Genomic DNA, 19,260 nt, shown 5'->3' on the forward strand with positions numbered 1-19,260 from the left:
ACCAATGTCGTTCTCCTCTCACAGCGCGAGTGGCAGCTCCTCGCCACGCACAGCCACCACTCGCTCCTTCTCCTCCTCCAGCAGGATGGCCTCCGGCAGGAGGATGGCCACCATCGCCTCCGCGTCCTCCATGTCCTCCCTGCCCACCCTCAAGGGGCTCCACGGGGACGAGAAGGCGGAGATGCAGGGCCTCAACGGGCGGCTCGCCACCTACATCGAGCGCGTTCGATCCCTGGACGAGGCGAACCGCAGGACGGAGCTGCAGATCAAGGAATTGGTGGAGAAGCGACCCTCGGGCGCCGTAGAGCTGCGGCAGTACCACGAGGCCGCGCGCGAGCTGCGGGAGCAGGTGCGGACGGGGTTGTGTGAACGTGCGTTGTGATGGTGTGGCGTGACGGTGCGGTATGATGGTGCGGTATGACGGCGCGGTATACTGGTTTTTGGGGATGTCTTGCCGCGGGTTTCGGTTATCCAGTGGGCAGCAGTGGTGGTGGTGGTGCCAGCCCGTTCATTGAGGGCCCGAAACAGGATTCGTATTCTGAGCGAGTCGGACAACTTACATGCGACGAGCTACGCAGCTTCATTGTATGTCATGGGGGCGCGAAACAACAACTGCAATAGACTCGTTACAAGCCCAAATTAACGTCTAGTTGTGATATTAGAACCAGCCTTCTGTTTTATGTACACATACATTACAATGATCTAAGTGCGAGCGTGACATTTGAGTGAACTCATCATTGCCCCTTGAGCTACTTGTGGCGCTGCGCTTTCGTTTGCTCTCTGCACGGGAGTAGAGCCGGCGCGTGCGATCTGGATACGGCGCACAAGTTGTTCGCAATGTTAGAATACAATTGTACGGACCCGTACGATTGAGTCTCGAGCGAGCATAATTGGCCGTCGACATTCACGGCAGAAGTGTGCAGGGGTTTTCAGCGTTCGCGGGGAGGCGAGTGGTAAAGGAGGGTGACACCCCCAAACCGCTATTAATTTTACTCGCTCGGGTTTCGCGCAGAAATTCCGAATGCAAATTAGTATTTTCATTATTTATATTTACAACGGGCAGACGATATGTGAACCTCGTGGCCAGCTGAGAGGCAAAATGATGGGCGGAACGGTGGGCACAGTGACTTGCAGATTGTTTTGTGAGCCCGGCTATCGCATGACATTTGCTGCCACGCTTAGCAGAGCAAACAAATATCGTGCCCCATTTAACATACATGTTGAGCGGCTATGTAAAGTATTTGGTGGAAATTAAACAAACGTGAAGGATGAACATATTGCAACAAAAACAACCTCGTGCCGGTCCTGGCTACCTGAGCTCAATTCCACGGCCAATATTACCTGGCGAACATTCCCCTCGTACCGATCGGCCTTGTTAAATTCAAGAACCGTGTTTAAAGCTTTCGTGACTGCAGGGATTTATATTCCTGGTTCTTTCGGTAAAGTCACGTAGAAGGGAAATAATAAAATAATAAAAATAAAACATAGTAAAATAAGAACCGAGTTGCACACTCTTATATATCACAACTTCCAGAGTGCTGTTTTCTTGCGGGCCGCTTAACGTTAAAAATGAAACAATATGTATTTACATGTCGTCAGTGTCGTGTGATACTGACCACCGCCTTCACCAACAAGTACTGACCGGTACAGAGAGGTATGGTCAAGAAAGCTCCGTGACTAGGACAGCATGCCCCCCCCCTCCCCCACATGCTGGGAGGGGGGCTTTGATCCGGAAGTGGATGGACAAAGGGCAGTAAGATTGTTAAACATGTGGTTTATATTCTTCACTTGTAACCAGGCAAGGGCCCGTTGTGAATGATAGAAAGCATGATTTGTTTTTAGATACCTGATTAAAATCTAAAGATTTTAAGCACAACTTCAACAAAACAGCAAATTCTGAAATGCAAACAAAAACAATGCCGCACTGAAAGAAAAATCAACTAAACACAGCTGTAATTAAACATAAATATTAAATAATGCATTAAAAAAACGATGAAATATTAAACATTGATGAATATAATGTACAATTGGGGTGCGGTGGGGAGGAGGAAATGCATGCCTGCTTTGTTTTCGATTCTTGAACATTTGCATTATTAATTTTCACGGATTATCTACGGTGTTTTGGGAGTCTCATTCCCTTACGTAAGAGGGCAAAGACAAGCCCAACATAATTTCCAAATATGAAAAATATAATCAGCTGATGCCACCACAGCCTAAACGCAAGAGCCACGTTCGGGGAAAATCACCTTAAGCACAAAGCCATCACACACATGCTAATTAAATGTTGTGCAAATTCACCGTGGGCCAAGATCCGGGCAGCTTTTGTAACGTGACTCTTTCGGCAATATCTAATTTTCACAAGGTACCATTATAACTGGCAGCCTTTGAATATTGCAGTAGCCGGTAAGCCTCTATTTGCATGCATTAGACTAAGACACGTGTGCACGCGCGCGTGTGTGTGCGCGGTGTAATCTGACGCTGCCTAGCTGGCTGCTCAGGGTAGGTTATTCGACCGGCTCACTGTCTCGTGATGGCCGGGCTCTTGCGTGGAGTTGTCGCCGAGCCGCCGTTGTGGGGGCATCGGCCACGCGAACGTCCTCCCTTGAATGAAGATTGGGGCGCCTTTTGGCCGGGAGTGCGACAAACGTTTGTTTAGCGATGCTGCATTGGCGGTGGTGCACGAGCACAAATAACTCGTCACACGTGTCAATAGCACTGCTCTGAAAGGGAATTATGTATATGTAGTAGGTTCAAATTAGGTGCACACACACGCAACTTGGAGGCAACACTATTTATTAAACGGTAAATAATATAACACTCTACATGAGGTGGTGACCACCTTCCTCAACTCACTAACACTCTGGAACACGACACAGACTGGACCAGGCAGGCAACGGCCTGCCTGGCCCAGGACGACGACTCGGGACTTGACGACCGAAGATGTCTTCACCTTGGAGTACAGTCCAACAGCAGCCTCGCTCTGCGTTCACACCACGCTTATATTTGGTTTGGCGTGGCTGGCTCCGCCCCGGCGTGGCTGGCTCTCTTCAGGCCACGCCTCCCTTCCCAGGACACGCCTCACTTCCCCCACCTCTGGGAGGGTCCGGATCCCTCCACCACGTGACCCCCCAGGCACCCCCTTGGGGCCCCCAGCCTTCGTACGGGCCGACACAGTAGTGACCTTTCTCTGTCACTACATCACCCCCCCCTGTATAAACACACAGCCGTCCCCGGCTGTAACACAACTGTGAAACATCGAAAAGGTGTGCCTCCGAACCAACAACATCAATAAATGACCGGCGACCGATAAGAAATACAATCACGTAATATATACAGAATCGACGAGGGTAAAAGGGAACCGCATAGAAAACGGGGGAATTAACAACAATTATACATGAAAACTGGCTAACCCACTTACGCTCCAGCACAGCCCCCCCACCCGTTAGAATCACGCATGCAATGACAGTCACCCATTAGCACCCCCCCGCCTCTCCGACGCGGCGTCACAACCAGTAGCACGCGTCGGCCATATCGGGGGGGGGGGAATTTCCATGTTACCACCCCACCGCCTTTCCGACGCGGCGTCACAACCAGTAGCACGCGTCGGCCATATCGGGGGGGGAATTTCCATGTTACCACCCCACCGCCTTTCCGACGCGGCGTCACAACCAGCAGCACGCGTCGGCCATATCGGGGGGGGAATTTCCATGTTACCACCCCACCGCCTTTCCGACGCGGCGTCACAACCAGCAGCACGCGTCGGCCATATCGGTGGGATTTTAACCCAGTCTCTCTCCAAGACTCGCATCGCAGCATATAGCTGTACCGACCGAGCTGAGACCCAGTCTCTCTCCAAGACTCGCATCGCAGCATATAGCTGTACCGACCGAGCTGAGACGACCCAGTCTCTCTCCAAGACTCGCATCGCAACATATAGCTGTACCGACCGAGCTGAGACGACCCAGTCTCTCTCCAAGACTCGCATCGCAGCATATAGCTGTACCGACCGAGCTGAGACGAGCCAGTCTCTCTCGAAGACTCGCATCGCAGCATATAACTGTACCGACCGAGCTGAGACGACCCATCGTTCACTCATTGCACAATATGCACCCTAACAACTGAGGGATACAGTCCCAACGTAACAGGACAACTCCACCTGAACCTTACGAATCTCCAGCCCACTGTTTCAACGCACCTCCGAGTGTCTCACTCTCCGGGCCGTCAGGTCAAGCCATCAGACACAGCATGATGGGACCACACTCTCTGAGCCATGTGAGCGCACAGCCCACTTGGCTAGACAAGCCACGGAGTGTCTCGATCTCCGGGCTGTCAGGTCAAGCTGTCAGACAGCATGACGGGACCACACTCTCTGAGCCATGTGAGCGCACAGCCCACTAGGCTAGACAAGCCACGGAGTGTCTCGATCTCCGGGCTGTCAGGTCAAGCTGTCAGACAGCATGACGGGACCACACTCTCTGAGCCATGTGAGCGCAAAGCCCACTAGGCTAGACAAGCCACGGAGTGTCTCGATCTCCGGGCTGTCAGGTCAAGCCGTCAGACACAGCATGACGGGACCACACTCTGAGCCATGTGAGCGCACAGCCCACTAGGCTAGACATGCCACGGAGTGTTTCAATCTCCGGGCTGTCAGGTCAAGCCGTCAGCCATAGCATGACGGGACCACAATGTTCGTGTTAGACACACAACTCTCACTGGGCCATCCTGACCAGGATCTGCGCCCCAAGATAAGTGACAGCCAGCACCACAATTCCAAATCCCTGGCAGCATGTCACCATCGCAATTTAACACCATCACAACACATACGATTTGAATTATGATCCCCCACAGAACTGATCCAATGCCGAACAGGTACGCCCAATTTGTGACGATCCCGAATATTCAATGGTCACAACAATACACCTCACATCCCGTATCCGTACACATCTCCGAGACTCGCATTGCAGCCTGCAGCTGTACCAACCGAGTGGAGAGAGCAACGCAATTTGACGGCAATTAACGGAAACGCACCCCCGATCCATGTAGAACACAAGGAGCATTCCCGCACAAAAGACATCATCTGTGCAACAACGGACAGGAACCAACCAGTGAGTTTGAAACAAACCGAACCTGTCATTTCAAAATGCCCTTCAACATTAACCATGGGACTCAGGGCATTCGAATTTTGAGAGCAAAAAAACTATACACAAACCCCAAGAATCGCCGAATTGATTAATACAGTATATGCAGTATACGAAGTTCGTACAGTAAATCGTTTGGCGCAATGCTCCATCCAGTCCCCACATGGCAACACACAATCAATACTCCAGACAATCCGTACATAGTAAACAATCACAAGCAAGTACCCAACATTCCATACACTGTTAACAATTCCAAGCAAAACTCCATACGGTCTGTACCTTGGCAACAATGACGATCAAAGTTTCTTACAGTTACACGTGACAATCACGAGCGAACCTCCATACAGTATACACAATAACAATGGCGATTTCGCAACAAAACGATGTAACACGAGTCATTAACGCGGCAACCTACAGGATATCAACGGAGCTCGGGACACCAACACGAATTAATCATTAACTACACCCAGAAGATACCGATCTCGACGCCGTAATTAACAGCAACACTTGTTACAAGCAGAAACCCCCATGGTCGCCGCGTCAATTTATCACGCACACAACCGGACGAACACGCTCCGCAACCCAGCGAGTTAAAAAAAAAACACACGCGATCGCAACCCGGCGCACGTAAGATGGGTGAAGATTATTTTTTTTTCTTGGGGCCGGGTGCTTGTCATGTCACGACTCGCCTGGCAAACTGTGAATAGTGGAGGGCGGCAAGGTGGAGCAACTGGGACGGCCCGAAGAATCTTTCATGGTAAACACGGCCTGCTCTTGCGAACCCATCCACCTCTCGCGCTCGAGCTGAAGACTGGAACTCCCCCTCTGCAGGCGTTGATGTCGGCGGGAGCGGCATTTCAGCAGCAGGAGCGACGTTCCCGCCGCCGAAATGGCGGGAGCGGCGCTTTGGCGGGAACCGCGCCCCGACCAGCCGCCGAAATGGCGGGAACCGCGTGGCCCGCATGGCCGGGCCTCCCCTGCCAGCCCCCGCAGCGACGATGGTGTCCTCTCCCCGCGGCTCCGTCGCTCCATTCCCGATGGCGGCGAAGCAGCAGTGTGGTGCCAGTCCCGCCGCTCCGCGCGCAGCGCCATCTCTCTCTCTCTCTGTCACCGGGGCTGCCATCCCCGGGGCTGTCCGAAGGATGGTCGTCACACCGTCCCCGTTGTACGAAGGCGTCCAGGTGAGTTGTATATTTGTTTTTCGTGTGCCCATTTTACTTCCCTAGGATAACACCTAGCAATATTTATTTTTCCAACTTCTGACGCCAAATGTAGTAGGTTCAAATTAGGTGCACACACACGCAACTTGGAGGCAACACTATTTATTAAACGGTAAATAATATAACACTCTACATGAGGTGGTGACCACCTTCCTCAACTCACTAACACTCTGGAACACGACACAGACTGGACCAGGCAGGCAACGGCCTGCCTGGCCCAGGACGACGACTCGGGACTTGACGACCGAAGATGTCTTCACCTTGGAGTACAGTCCAACAGCAGCCTCGCTCTGCGTTCACACCACGCTTATATTTGGTTTGGCGTGGCTGGCTCCGCCCCGGCGTGGCTGGCTCTCTTCAGGCCACGCCTCCCTTCCCAGGACACGCCTCACTTCCCCCACCTCTGGGAGGGTCCGGATCCCTCCACCACGTGACCCCCCAGGCACCCCCTTGGGGCCCCCAGCCTTCGTACGGGCCGACACAGTAGTGACCTTTCTCTGTCACTACATATATATACAATAGAGACAACAGGTGACATGTAGCGAAATGGCACTTCATCGTGTCATATCTGTGCCACGAAGGAGGGCTTTTCCCGAAATTGTATGTTTTCCCTTGCGGGCCGTTGTTTTTTTTCTTTTTCAAATTGTGTTTCTGACTTGCAGCTCATACACATTGCATAATGACGCCTCTTGCCATTATACTGGGGTTGTCTCCCGAGAGCTCAACTCACAATGGGAGGGACTGTGAACTGAAATGCTACTGTCGGTTGGTTGGCTCGGCTTATCATCTCTCCCAAGGGGGTCGATTAAATGAGTACCACGTTAACACAATGCCACCAAATTCATCGTGTTTCGATATCGGCCCACCATCCACCTTGGAAATGTGAAATTTCCACAATTGGCTCCGGACCACCAACGTAGTTTAGCGCTAACCCCTATTGCATCCCTGATGTTGATAAATGGCCGCTACCATCATAATCACCAGCCATGATTTATCCACTGCTTTATGAAGCCCTCTCCAAGCCAACTGTTGTTTTTGTATCATCTGTGTAAGGGACTGGCTTATTGATGTGCAGTGTTGTGGGATACAATTGAATGAATGACGCTATAGAAAATTATTACCTATCTCCTGCAATGCGAGCCGATTCCAACGCTCCATCTACACGGCCGGCGTATAAGTCTCGGGGGCACATTTCCACCTACCAGGCACGGGTTAAATTCAGGGCCAACATCTGCCCTCGTGTCGCCGCAGATTTTGAAAGCCACGATGACCAACGCACGTCTGCACGTGGAGCTGGACAACGGGCGCCTGGCTGCCGAGGATTTCCGAGCAAAGTCAGTAAAACACCGCTTTCCACTCTCCATGGCGCAGCGAGCAGATGAGTGGTGGGGCCTTCGCTAGGCATTTTAGGGAGGGCACATTGCATCATTGCATTATGCAATGTGTAATAGGCACTCATTACAACACACAAAGTGCTTGCCGTAAATGAACCACAATACATTTCTGATCTCAAGGAGCATGAATCATCACGCAAACTCCAGTCATCCTCGCAGTGACTTTTGACTAACCATCGAACTAAGACGGTCACTGTATCGTGCGCTTTCAGATGCGTTTCTGCAGTCGTCTGGAACGCTCTTCCTTCCGATTGTATGAAGCCACTGGAACTACGCACTTTTAAATCATCATCTAGATTGAAAACTAATTTCTTGAGAACTGCATTTTGTGTTTAGTTTGTTGTCCTTCCCCCGCACCTCTGATTGAGCATGGTTGTCTATGCACAGTGCAAATGAAGTTCAACATACATACACACATACATTGTTCTCAACATTACGCGAGTTTACCCAGGTAGACATTACCTACTGGGTCTCTCTACTTTTTCAGGAGGCTCTGTGTAATTCCAAATGAGTAAATTAGCCCTCAACACATTCTCAGAAAGAGTAACAATGCAAGTAAAAGGTTTTTTCTAGGCAGCAGAAAGTCGTCTGTTGTCTGGTTAACAACAGAAGGCCCGTCTGTAGTGGGAGCCAGTGGAGACTCTGATTGAAGTACTGGGGAGTGTTGGTCCCAGTGATGCGTGCGGGTGAGAAGGGGCCCAGGGAGCGGTGTTTTGGCTCATCCTGCGGTGGCAGGTGAGGGAGACGGATGGTGACTCGAAACCTCCTCGCTGTCGTTAGAACACCTCCACGTGTTCAACAACAGGCCCCCGCGTGTTGTCAAACATTGTCGAAAAAACAAGCACAATACGTTCTGTGAACGTTTCTCTAATTTTGGAACTTGTGTTCTTCTGTGCGTACAAGAGTTTTATCTCTCCGAGGTCTTGAGGCGCTTTGTTTTTGCCTTCTGCGCGGGTCTCCTCGACAACGGAGACGTTTATCGCAATGGCTTTCTCCGTGTCTTGAGGTTTCATGTCGGGATGTATTTCACGTAGGCGCAAAATTCACCGCCATGCGATTCTCCCTTGCGTCCCAACCGTGCCGAGTCTGTGAAAGTTAACCCGGCAGATCTTTATTTGCAGCAGCAAACCTTTAATCACTGGGTCTAAATTTAATTATACCCTCATATCCTGTAGTTATTTATTGCCCACCGCTTGCCAAGAAAGATCCAGAACGTTGTTCTACTCTGGTAGGGAGCGGCTATTTCTGATAGCTGATAGAAGAGCGCCCTCTGCTGGCTAGAACCCCCACGTGTAACAGTACCGCAGATCGGTGTCAGTGGCTTCAACGTTTCACATCCAGACCCATCTGGAGTTGGCGATTGAAGTGGTGATGATTGACAGTTTAGAGGTGGTGACTGAGAGAGCGAGTGACCGCGGTGTTGGTAGTCGAAATAAGTTGAGTGGCGATTGTGCTGGTGATAGTGATGGTATTTGTGATGGGGAGCGGTGGCGCAGTGGTTAGCGCGCTGCCCTACGAACCCATGCCTCCCCGAGGTCGACTCAGTCTCAAATGAGTACCTGCTGCGGTGTGTAAACATCGCCACTGGGGAGACAAAGGTGGTCGGCCGTGGTGTTGGCCAGCCACCCCCTCGTCTACCGTACCGTGCTTCATAGGTGCTCGCTAACAGCACTTTCCCCAAAAGTTTGTTCAGGCTATACAGGCGATCTTTGTCTTTGCTATTAGTTCGTGACGGCGCTGATAGTGGTGGTGGTGGTGCCGCTGCTAGAGGCGGTTGGTGCTTCGAGTGTCGCTGGCGCTGAGTGGATGTGCTGTCGCCCGTCCTCCACAGGTTGGAGTCGGAGGTTTGCATCCACAACTCGGTGGCGTCGGACATCACGAACCTGCGACGCGCCATCGACGAGACCAACGTGACGCGCATGAGCCTGGAGGGACAGGTGGAGCTGCTCGAGGAGCAGCTGCTGCACATGCAGAAGAGCCATGAGGACGTGAGCAGTTACAAATGCAAAGATCCCCGTATAGCCTTGAATAGACTGACAGAGCAAGTGCTGTTAGCCAGCCACACACACGATGCCTACACAGACAGTATACACACGTGTATTATACATACAGACACGGTACGTGCAGATATACAAGTGCATGCAGACATGAGACGTACATATAATTTACGGACATGAAACATGCGTACAGTTTTCTCTTTTGGAACATACACGTACCTAGAGCAATAATCGCCCCCTACTGGGAAAACAAACTTGGCAGGACCCTCATGATAATGAAGTCGAGTCACTGAGTGAGGCTTTCCTGGCTATGCGGAATATTCTTAACATATAACGAGCGAGAACCCTGATGTGACCCTACCTCCGTAACGCTGCCATTAATAATCGCGAGCGGAGCATTAAGTTCGATTGAATATTTCAGATTTACTGTAATACACCCGTCCTTGGACGGGCTAGAAGGCGAGGAATAATAATAACAACACAGTCACACAGCTACGATCACGCGTAAAGTAGGCGCCATGCAGACGTTTGAAGAACAAACGTCGCCAGCATCATCAGACATGGTCTATCCACCGCTGCATGAAACTCCCCCACCGGCCAGGTTCTTCACGGGGACTGTTCGACCATACTTCACCGATCGGCGAGCGCCGGTTGTTAAATAAGGAAGCGACAGGGAGGTAGAGGACAGCTTCAGATGCAAACTCAGCGCTGATGTTAGCCGTAGTGGAGAATCCAGCTCGGGTCTACATACAATGTCGTTGTTGTAACAGGGTGGTCCCAGATGTCTTGTGACCCTAAATTAATTGACTCCTAATATAACGGAAATTATATTACACTGGTCAACAACAACAAAAATTCTGGCCTGGACTTTTTCAGCTGTTTTAGACTAATTTCAGGGTGCTGATTCCAAATCTGATCTCAGATTTGCTCTATCACATCTCATTTTTATGCTATCGGCATACCCCATTTTCATTGATTTTACCCGAAATTAACTCTGTCAGTTATGATTGCAAGTTGTTGCGAGTCAGTGACTGTTTTAGTGTTAAAATATGGTGCTGTATTTTTAGGATAGTGTGTTTATAATATAATTTTATGTGATATCCACATTTATTTAATATTTTCTTCTGCAGTTTTTATTGAAAATGCAATATTTGATATCTCATAAACCTGATGTGATAGACAAAAACTGATGCCAGATTTGGAATCAGCACCCCAATATTACATTAAACCCGTTGGAATACCTTATGCCAGAAAAAGTGTGTTGACCAGTGTTATTGGTTCTTTCAGTAAAATCACGTAGAAGGGAAACAATAAAATATTAAAAATATAAAACAATAAAATTCTCACGACGTTTCGACTGCAACACAAGCAATCATCAGGTGTGAAATCCACAGCAAGAATTGTATTATTTCCCTTCTACGTGACTTTACCGAAAGAACCAATAATATGAATCCCTGCAGTCACGAAAGCTTTAAATCAAAATTTAACGGAAATTATTACGTTTTAGAGATAACAACGGGGGGGGGGGGAGTTCACAAGACATATGGACCACCCTGTACACATAACGGTGGCATATACCGCAATAGCACGACACGTTTTCGAATTAATTGTATTATTATTTACGTTTTTTATAAGGTGCAACAACAGACCCAACAAAGGAAAGCCTGACAGTCTCTTAAGGCTTTGTTTTTATTTTAACCCCGGCAGTTTTGATATGCAATGTTTTTTGTTGTAAACCTGCTTTTTGAACTGCCTCCAACAGCCAACTCGTTATCCCACACGCACAGAGACTCGTGTGCATCGCTGCTGCGCGTATGCATGTTACTTCCCATCATGAGCATCTGGGTTCGAATCTGGGGCTGGACTTCCTGCCCATATTTAAACCTTTCAGCACCTCCGATTAGCACAGTTGGCTACGTACCGGTGCGAAAGAAGTTCATTTATTTAAAAAAAAAAACGCGAGCACGCAATGCAATGCTTAGCAATCGAGCACGCCCGCAATTTGTGTCCATCGCCTCGTAGAATTGTACCGCACCGCTGGCGATGGAGGCATCGGCACCGGGTTTTTTTTGGGGGGTATTTTTGGGTCAAAAGTAAAATTGGCTGAAAGAAAAGATTGGTCTTTTTTTCCCCAGCACGACATTCGGGCACCCCATCATGGACACCGCTGCAAAATTTCACACGTCCGTGGCTCCCATCTGTCACAGGAGCTCACGTACAAATAAAAAAAACCAAACCAGACGTAAACCCTGGAAGGCGTTAATCCTCTTTGAGAGGCCACAGCCAAAAGTCTGGTTGACTTCTCCTCACTTGCACGGATGAGCGAAACTTTTCCAATTTCCATTTTTATGAGACTTTTTCTTTCTCCCTTCAGTTTTTTTTTGAAGAGTTTTTTTTGGGGCTCTCCTCGCTTTGCCGATGAGACGTACGCGCGTACACGTGTCTGTACACACGAGCGCAAATTATAATTTTAATATTTAATTTTTTGCAGCGAAAGCCATTTATCCGTGCGTTGTTTACGCGAGCCATTTGTTTTTATTTTTTTATTTTAAAACCGCCGTCGTTGTTTGCCGAGCGTTTGGCAGCGTGGTGGAAAGGGGAGGGCATTGGAAGCAGCCAATGTGTGGCACGGCCCGAAAGGAAAAAAACCCTCGACATTGTTGAATATCGCCAAGAGGCACCCACACACAATTTGAATGCACTAATTCAGACATGGGTAGTTTTATCAATCCATTAATTCATGCAGTTTTGTATTCACTCATACATCGATCCATGCGTCCATGTTTGCATTCATTTATTAATCTGTCCATTCGGGTACGTATTAAATCATTGACACATTCTTCCTCTAATCTATGGATCCATTGGTGCATGTATTAATTATTTCATGCATTCGACCATTCGTGCGTGAAGTAATCCGGTCACGCGGCAATAATTTCACGCGTTACCTGTGGAACGCGTGCGGCCTGCGTGCAGGAACGCTTCCCAAGCCTGGGGGCACGTGCGTGCATTGCATGCAAATGATCCAACCTTAAAACACGTGTCTGGTTACGCTTTTTTTGTTATTAAACCGAACCTTAATCGTAACGATCCCTCCAGTTACCGAGCAATATCTAATCTCAGCAAAATCTTGGAACGCCTGGCACTCTCTCTCTCTCCACTCGGCCACCACATCGAGCTCCGGGGCAAATGTTTGCACCGTTCCATTCCGCACATCGTTCAGAGCATTCTACAGAAACAGCCACGCTCAGGGTGGTGGGTGACCTGATCACAACCAGCGCCTCGACGATCGAGCACCGCCACAGGACTCAGCATCGTGACGCCGTCTCTGAAATATGGCGCAGGACAAATACATATTATTATTATTATTACGACGACGATGTGCCGATGCGTTATAGGCGTGCATGTCACACGACTCTCTCGCACTGTGCAGGGTTCAATGTGCATCTGTAATCTCACCAATTAAAAATATCATTTTGCGAATATGATCCCCTCCCCACTCACGCCCACTTCCAAAGTGTGACTACATCCCCTCGTGGCGGGGGGTGGAGGGGCTCATGCTGTGACCAGTGCCGGATTAAGCTAGTGCGTGGCCTGTAGCATATGTTATAACATGTCCCTAACACACATATAAATATTAAAACACGAATTTTTTTACTTGCACAGTAAAGTAATTGTATTTTTTCATTTTCTATACAGCCAGATAATACGACAAATCGCTAACCTTAAACACCCAGTCGTTCATAAAAGTTGAAGGCGGTATAGTACTACAGTAATAGAGCAAGTGCAGAATGACCGAACCGGAATTGATAGCTTGAAAGCATTTAGAGCGGGGCCCTTGAAAGTACGGGGCCCGTAGCATTTGCAACTTTTGCTACGGAGGATAATCCGGCACTGGCTGTGACGGTGACGTCCACAGGAGAAGAGTTCCCTGCTCAAGGAGATCGAAGAGTCGAGCATCTCGGTGGAGGTGGACAGTGTCAAGGGCCACAACATCAACGACATCATCGCCGAGATCAGGGCTCAGTACGAGGCGCTCATCAAGAGTAACCTGCAGGAGATGGAGGTCTGGCACAAGAGCAAGGTACTCGCAGGGGCATCCTTCTTTCCTCTGGCGCTTGACAAGGAACGGACGCGTTCGAGTCTCCGTGTGCGTTGACGTTGTGGAGCCATTTTTTGTTTTTTGCGTCGTAACAACTGTTTTGGTGACACTGCATCGGCAGTGGTGCACGAGCACAAACAACAACAAACTCAACACATTCGTCATGTTTTGTTGTCCATCCCCCGCACCTCGAATTTGCATGGTTGGCTATATACGGTGTGAAAGAAGTTCAGCATGCATACATTAAAGTTGTGCCTTAAAAGGAAGAATTTATAAACGGCGACGTTTCGGTTAGCGGCCCTTCTACATAGCACATTTTTACCCAGTAAAGCCTCACCGAGTCTCATGACTCGTTTGCAGGAGGATCCTGCCGAGGTTTCAGTTATGGGTGATGGTGGCTATGAATAATAGATCACTATATTATTTCAGTTTTGGCAAAAATTTACACCATGACACCGGCACTCAAAAAGCCATCTTTTGCGAATAATGTCAGGGGAATCTTTAATGTCCACTTTGAAGCGGACAGCGCGTATCTTTATATTTGTACAGCGGCAATATTAATCAGGGTGGCCGCTGGATTTGAACCGTGATCCTCTGCAACAAGTGCCGAGCGTGCTACCGCTGGGGCATGCCTCAGCCGTTTGATAGTATCTGGTTCGCCAGATGGATTCCGTTTGTACCATTCTATGAAAGCATGTACGGTGTTGGGCAATCATCAGTGATGTCAGTGATGGGTTGCCCTCCACCGCATAGACTTGCAGACTCGTGTTGAGACCCACAAACTCGCATAGAGGCCAAAATACTCATAGAGACCTATATCCTCACATTGAGACCCATAGACTCGTGTAGAAAGCCACAAATTAACAAAGAGACGGATAGACTCATACAGAAATCCACAGACTCAGAGACCTACAGTAGACAACACAGATCACACTTCACAGAAGTCTCAACTAGTCAAGTCATAGACTCACATTGGAGACCCACAGATACACTCAACTCACGACACTTGAGAACCCGGTTTGTATGTACGTTTAACTTCTTTCGCACCATACGTAGCCAACCGTGCTAATTAGAGGTGCGAGGGAAGGTTTAAACGTGGTCAGGCAGACCGAGACCCCGATTCTAAACCCAGATTCTCATCGGTACCAGCTCGGCACTGTTACCCCCGACTTCTGAGCCACGGGGCCACCTCCGTCTTTAACCCCCGACTCTCAAACAACGTCACCGGTGACAGCGGGGGAGACGGCGGCGGGAGGAGCAGGGGGATGAGAGGCGGTGACCCTGTTCTTCCTCTGCCTCCCCGCTCACCCGCGCAGGTCGACGAGATTCACCCGCGCATCTCGCAGAACTCGGAGGAGCTGGGCACCCTCAGGCAGCAGTTGTCGGAGCAGCGGCGCGCGATGCAGGCCCTGTACGCCGAGGCGGAAACCCTGCGCAGCACGGTGAGCATCCACAAACATCCTCTTCCTCCTCTCCGTTCAGTAAAAACGTGTATTCAGCATGTGCGGTTGAGACCGGCATTTCGGAGGGCTCACAGACTTCGCTGCGCTGATCGTGAGCTTTCCCATGTTGGGGGTAGACGCGTATTGAGGAGGGGAGCAGCGTGAATGCTGCACGTAGGTATGTAGAACTTATTTTGCACCGTACGTAGCCAACCGTGCTAATCGGAGGTGTGGGGAAGGACAACAAACTAAACACAACAACCATAGCTCCAGTGGCTTCCTTATACCGGAAGGAAGAGCGTTCCAGACGTCCGCAGAAGCGCACTGCATCTGAAAGCATGCGATTCATGCTGTATCCATTGCCACCCACCGCCGTAAACAATGAGACTATGCTAAAGTACACTTCATACAATAAACATGTTGTTGACAGTCAATAACAGTAATTTTTGTTTCGTCTCATCATTTTACATTCCATCCAATAAACAGCAACTCCTTCCACGTCTTCCACTATCTCCCGTCTTGATTTGGTCTCGTCGCTTCGGATCATTCCAGTCTTTTGCTTCTACATCTCTCTGACTAAGTCTGTCCGTGTCGTTCTGTGCCTTCTTCATTTTCTCGTTCCCTCTACATACAAATCCAGTGTCAAATATGGTACTGGGGAGGCCTTCATCCAGCAGTGGACAGATCACGGCTGATGGTGATGCCAATTATCAGAACATTCGTGTCGACCAAGTAATGAGTCCATCTCCCATTCAAATAAAAATCCTCATCAAAATCAATTTCCCAAAACTATTTTTTTTCACTCGTGCATTTCACCAGTCCTGGCGCTCACACCTCTCTCCTGCCCATTTCCTTCCCCCCGCCACCCGACTCGCACCAGGTGTCATCGCTGAACGAGGCAGCCCAGGACGTGGAGGCGCACAGCGCAGAGGGTCTGGCAGGCCTGGCGGGGTCGATCTCCCGCCTGCTCTCCGAGCTGGGTTCGGCGCGCGGCGACATCGACCGGCAGCTGCGCGAGCACGAGGCTCTGCTCAACACGAAGATGCGCCTCGAGGAGGAGATCGAGACCTACAGGCGCCTGCTGGAGGGCCAGCACAGCCACTGCGAGGAGCAGACGACCGTCCGGTGCGTTCGGTGACGGGGGCACGACGAACGCTCTAGGGTTCGATTTAAAGCTTTCGTGACTGCAGGGATTCATCTTCTTGGTTCTTTCGGTAAAGTCACTTTCAAGAGCCCCACTCTAAATGCTTTCAAGCTATCAATTCCGGTTCGGTCATTCTGCACTTGATCTATTACTATAGTACTATACTGCCTTCAACTTTTATGAACGACTGGGTTTCGATTTAAAGCTTTCGTGACTGCAGGGATTCATCTTCTTGGTTCTTTCGGTAAAGTCACGTAGAAGGGAAATAATAAAATAATAAAAATAAAACATAAGAAAATAATTCTCACGACGTTTCGGCCGCAACGCAAGCAGCCGTCCTCAGGTGAAGAACAGGTCTGTCGGGAAGACAGCGTCTGAATGAAACACCACCACGCTTGGCAGCGTATATTTAAGCTGGGTTGGAGGGGGGAAGAGCGCCTTGACAAAAAAAATTGCATCAGCAGAGGTTAGTGTAAATGCGATTGGTATTACCTTAGAGTCGCGGCATCTCTTCAGAAATGTGAGAGACTCGATTAGCTGAGCCTTCTTATCCCGGAGTTTGTTGAAGGATCTTAAAGTTTTGTGGAATCCCACCCCGTAGTGGCGGTTAAATTTCGATTTACAGCTTTCGTGACTGCAGGGATTCATCTTCTTGGTTCTTTCGGTAAAGTCACGTAGAAAGGAAATAATGAAATAATAAAAATAAAACATTATAAAATACTACAACGCAAGCAGCCGTCCTCAAGGCGCCCTTCCTCCCCTAACCCAGCTTAAATATACGCTGCCAAGCTTGGTGGTGTTCATTCAGATGCTGTCTTTCCGACAGACCTGTTCTTCACCTGAGGACGACTGCTTGTGTTGTGGCCGAAACGTCGTGAGAATTGTATTTTATTATGTTTTATTTTTATTATTTCCCTTCTACGTGACTTTACCAAAAAAACCAAGAAGACGAACGCTCTAGGGTTGCCACCTCCGGAGGTGCACCAACACCGGCACGTACCTCAGGAATTAGAATATCTCACATCATCTTCATCATCATCGCCAGCAGCCGTGGTCAATCCACTGCTGGATGAAGGCCTGCCTCCAAGCTGCCACCACCTCTCACGCACTTCACAACACCAGGAAGAGAATCCTGGAGATGTCAGACAAATCCTTGCCCTCTCCCTCTGCGCTCAGTAAATAAGAGTAACAAAACAAATCCTGGTGTTTGTTAATCAACCCGTTGTATTATTTCAGTCAATAAAAACAACGCAGATGCCAATTTTAATGAGACTCTTAACGTAAATTGGGCGATGCACCACAAACTTTTTTTTCTTAAAAAATTTCCAAGCTGCAACAAACGGCAAATCGCGAGTGCCACTAACACTGCCCGTTGTGTCGTTACAGGGTGACAAAGGATGAAAAGCGTAAGACGCACGCACGCACAACGCACACACAACGCACACACAACGCACACACAACGCACACACAACGCACACACAACGCACGCACAACGCACTCACAACGCACACACAACACCCGCGCATGATTCAACACTCAAGCGCCGGCTGATATAACACCTCTACCACATCTGTGCCAGGCTTAGTTCAAAAGCGACGAGGTCACCACGGACCCTCCGCTTAGCGCAGTTGGCTTCGTACGGTGCGAAAGAAGTTCATCATCCGTACACACATACAGACTCCAGTGTTATTAATTGCCTGGTAAATCCATCACCTGCGCTCCCCTACCCATTTCGAGAAGTGAATCAACGGTTCGCCCCCTGCCCACGATTTGGTGAATCGTCAAGACACGAGGTCAGAAGTAGATTCACACTTTCAATGCGTGCATCATGAGCTTCAAACCCAGTTTTAAATTGGCGAATCGATATGTAGTTAAACGCTTAAATAAGAATACATTTTCTTTCAAAAATCGGCTGAGCTGCAATCCTACCGCTTAATACCGATAGCACAGGTATTCGCAACTTCAAAGCACAAACCTACCCCACGCGCATTCTAGTCTTGACTTAGTCTTCCCGTGTCTTCACGAAGCCGAACTGCAAATCACGCTACGAACAGGGAAACGTTCAACAAACTCTGTGTGTGTACTTGGCAGAGAAACCGAGCAAGATAACCAAGAAGATGGTGAAGGTGGTGACGCAGGAGATCATAGACGGCCGCGTGGTGTCAGAGAGCTCGGAGACACAGGACGTGGTGCTGACCAGCAGCGACAGCCAGTAGCGGTGACCGCTCAAGATCAGCAAGGGGAGGCCGGGCGGCTCAACGGTCTGCAGAGAAATTGGGCCATCACCTCCGAGATCCGGGGTCTGCGTCTGGGTTTCGGTCACTTGTGATTAAACCGGGTTTTAAGGTCTAGCAAATTGACGGTTTTGGTACAGTCACCAATAACTGCTAAGAGAAATGTATGTTACAACACCATCCCGTCGAGTTTGGTTTTCAATTAATGTGGCAAAAGTTCCAATTTCGACGATTGTTTTTTTGTTGGTTTGACTGAGACGTGATGAACATTTTTAGCACAGGGCCATGTGGGAATGCACAGGCCCCCTTAGTGCGTGGCTTAAAGATGCAACGGGAAGGGATCTCAGAATAATTTCTGCGACATCTGCTTCCGAGGGCCAATTCTCCTACACGGGGGGCGGGGGGGGAGGGATGCACTGCTCTGCAAAAGTTCCCAATGGGCACTTCATTTTACGTTTTCGAATCAAACTGGTGAAAGTGGCCCACTGTGGGGCAGAGGTCGCAATCGGGTACCCGATACCCGTACCCTACCCGTACCCGGCCGGGTACGGGTAGCCGGGTATCGGGTAGGGTACGGGTACCCGTTTGCGAC

The 19,260-nt window shown here is 49.5% G+C and overlaps 1 protein-coding gene across 1 annotated transcript; it reads left to right on the forward strand.

Moving 5' to 3' along the window:
• On the forward strand, positions 1-18,929 carry LOC144943439 (keratin, type I cytoskeletal 18-like). The gene is made up of 8 exons (XM_078870856.1): positions 1-349; positions 7,610-7,692; positions 9,584-9,740; positions 13,666-13,830; positions 15,165-15,290; positions 16,171-16,415; positions 17,821-17,840; positions 18,526-18,929. Exons 1-8 carry the CDS (start codon positions 5-7, stop codon positions 18,648-18,650), a joined length of 1,266 nt encoding a protein of 421 aa, XP_078726982.1. The 5' UTR covers positions 1-4; the 3' UTR covers positions 18,651-18,929.
• The last annotated feature ends 331 nt before the right edge of the window (positions 18,930-19,260 follow it).

The sequence above is a fragment of the Lampetra fluviatilis genome, chromosome 31 (assembly GCF_964198595.1).
Source record: "Lampetra fluviatilis chromosome 31, kcLamFluv1.1, whole genome shotgun sequence".
NCBI lineage: Eukaryota > Metazoa > Chordata > Hyperoartia > Petromyzontiformes > Petromyzontidae > Lampetra > Lampetra fluviatilis.

What these genes read in the sequence shown, in the direction of transcription:
- LOC144943439 (XM_078870856.1), top strand. Translation starts at nt 5, where the DNA reads ATGTCGTTCTCCTCTCACAGCGCGAGTGGCAGCTCCTCGCCACGCACA. An exon ending in GCCGAGGATTTCCGAGCAAA is followed by an intron (nt 7,693 to 9,583) that starts GTCAGTAAAACA and finishes CGTCCTCCACAG; the next exon opens with GTTGGAGTCGGAGGTTTGCA. An exon ending in GAGGAGCAGACGACCGTCCG is followed by an intron (nt 16,416 to 17,820) that starts GTGCGTTCGGTG and finishes GTGTCGTTACAG; the next exon opens with GGTGACAAAGGATGAAAAGC.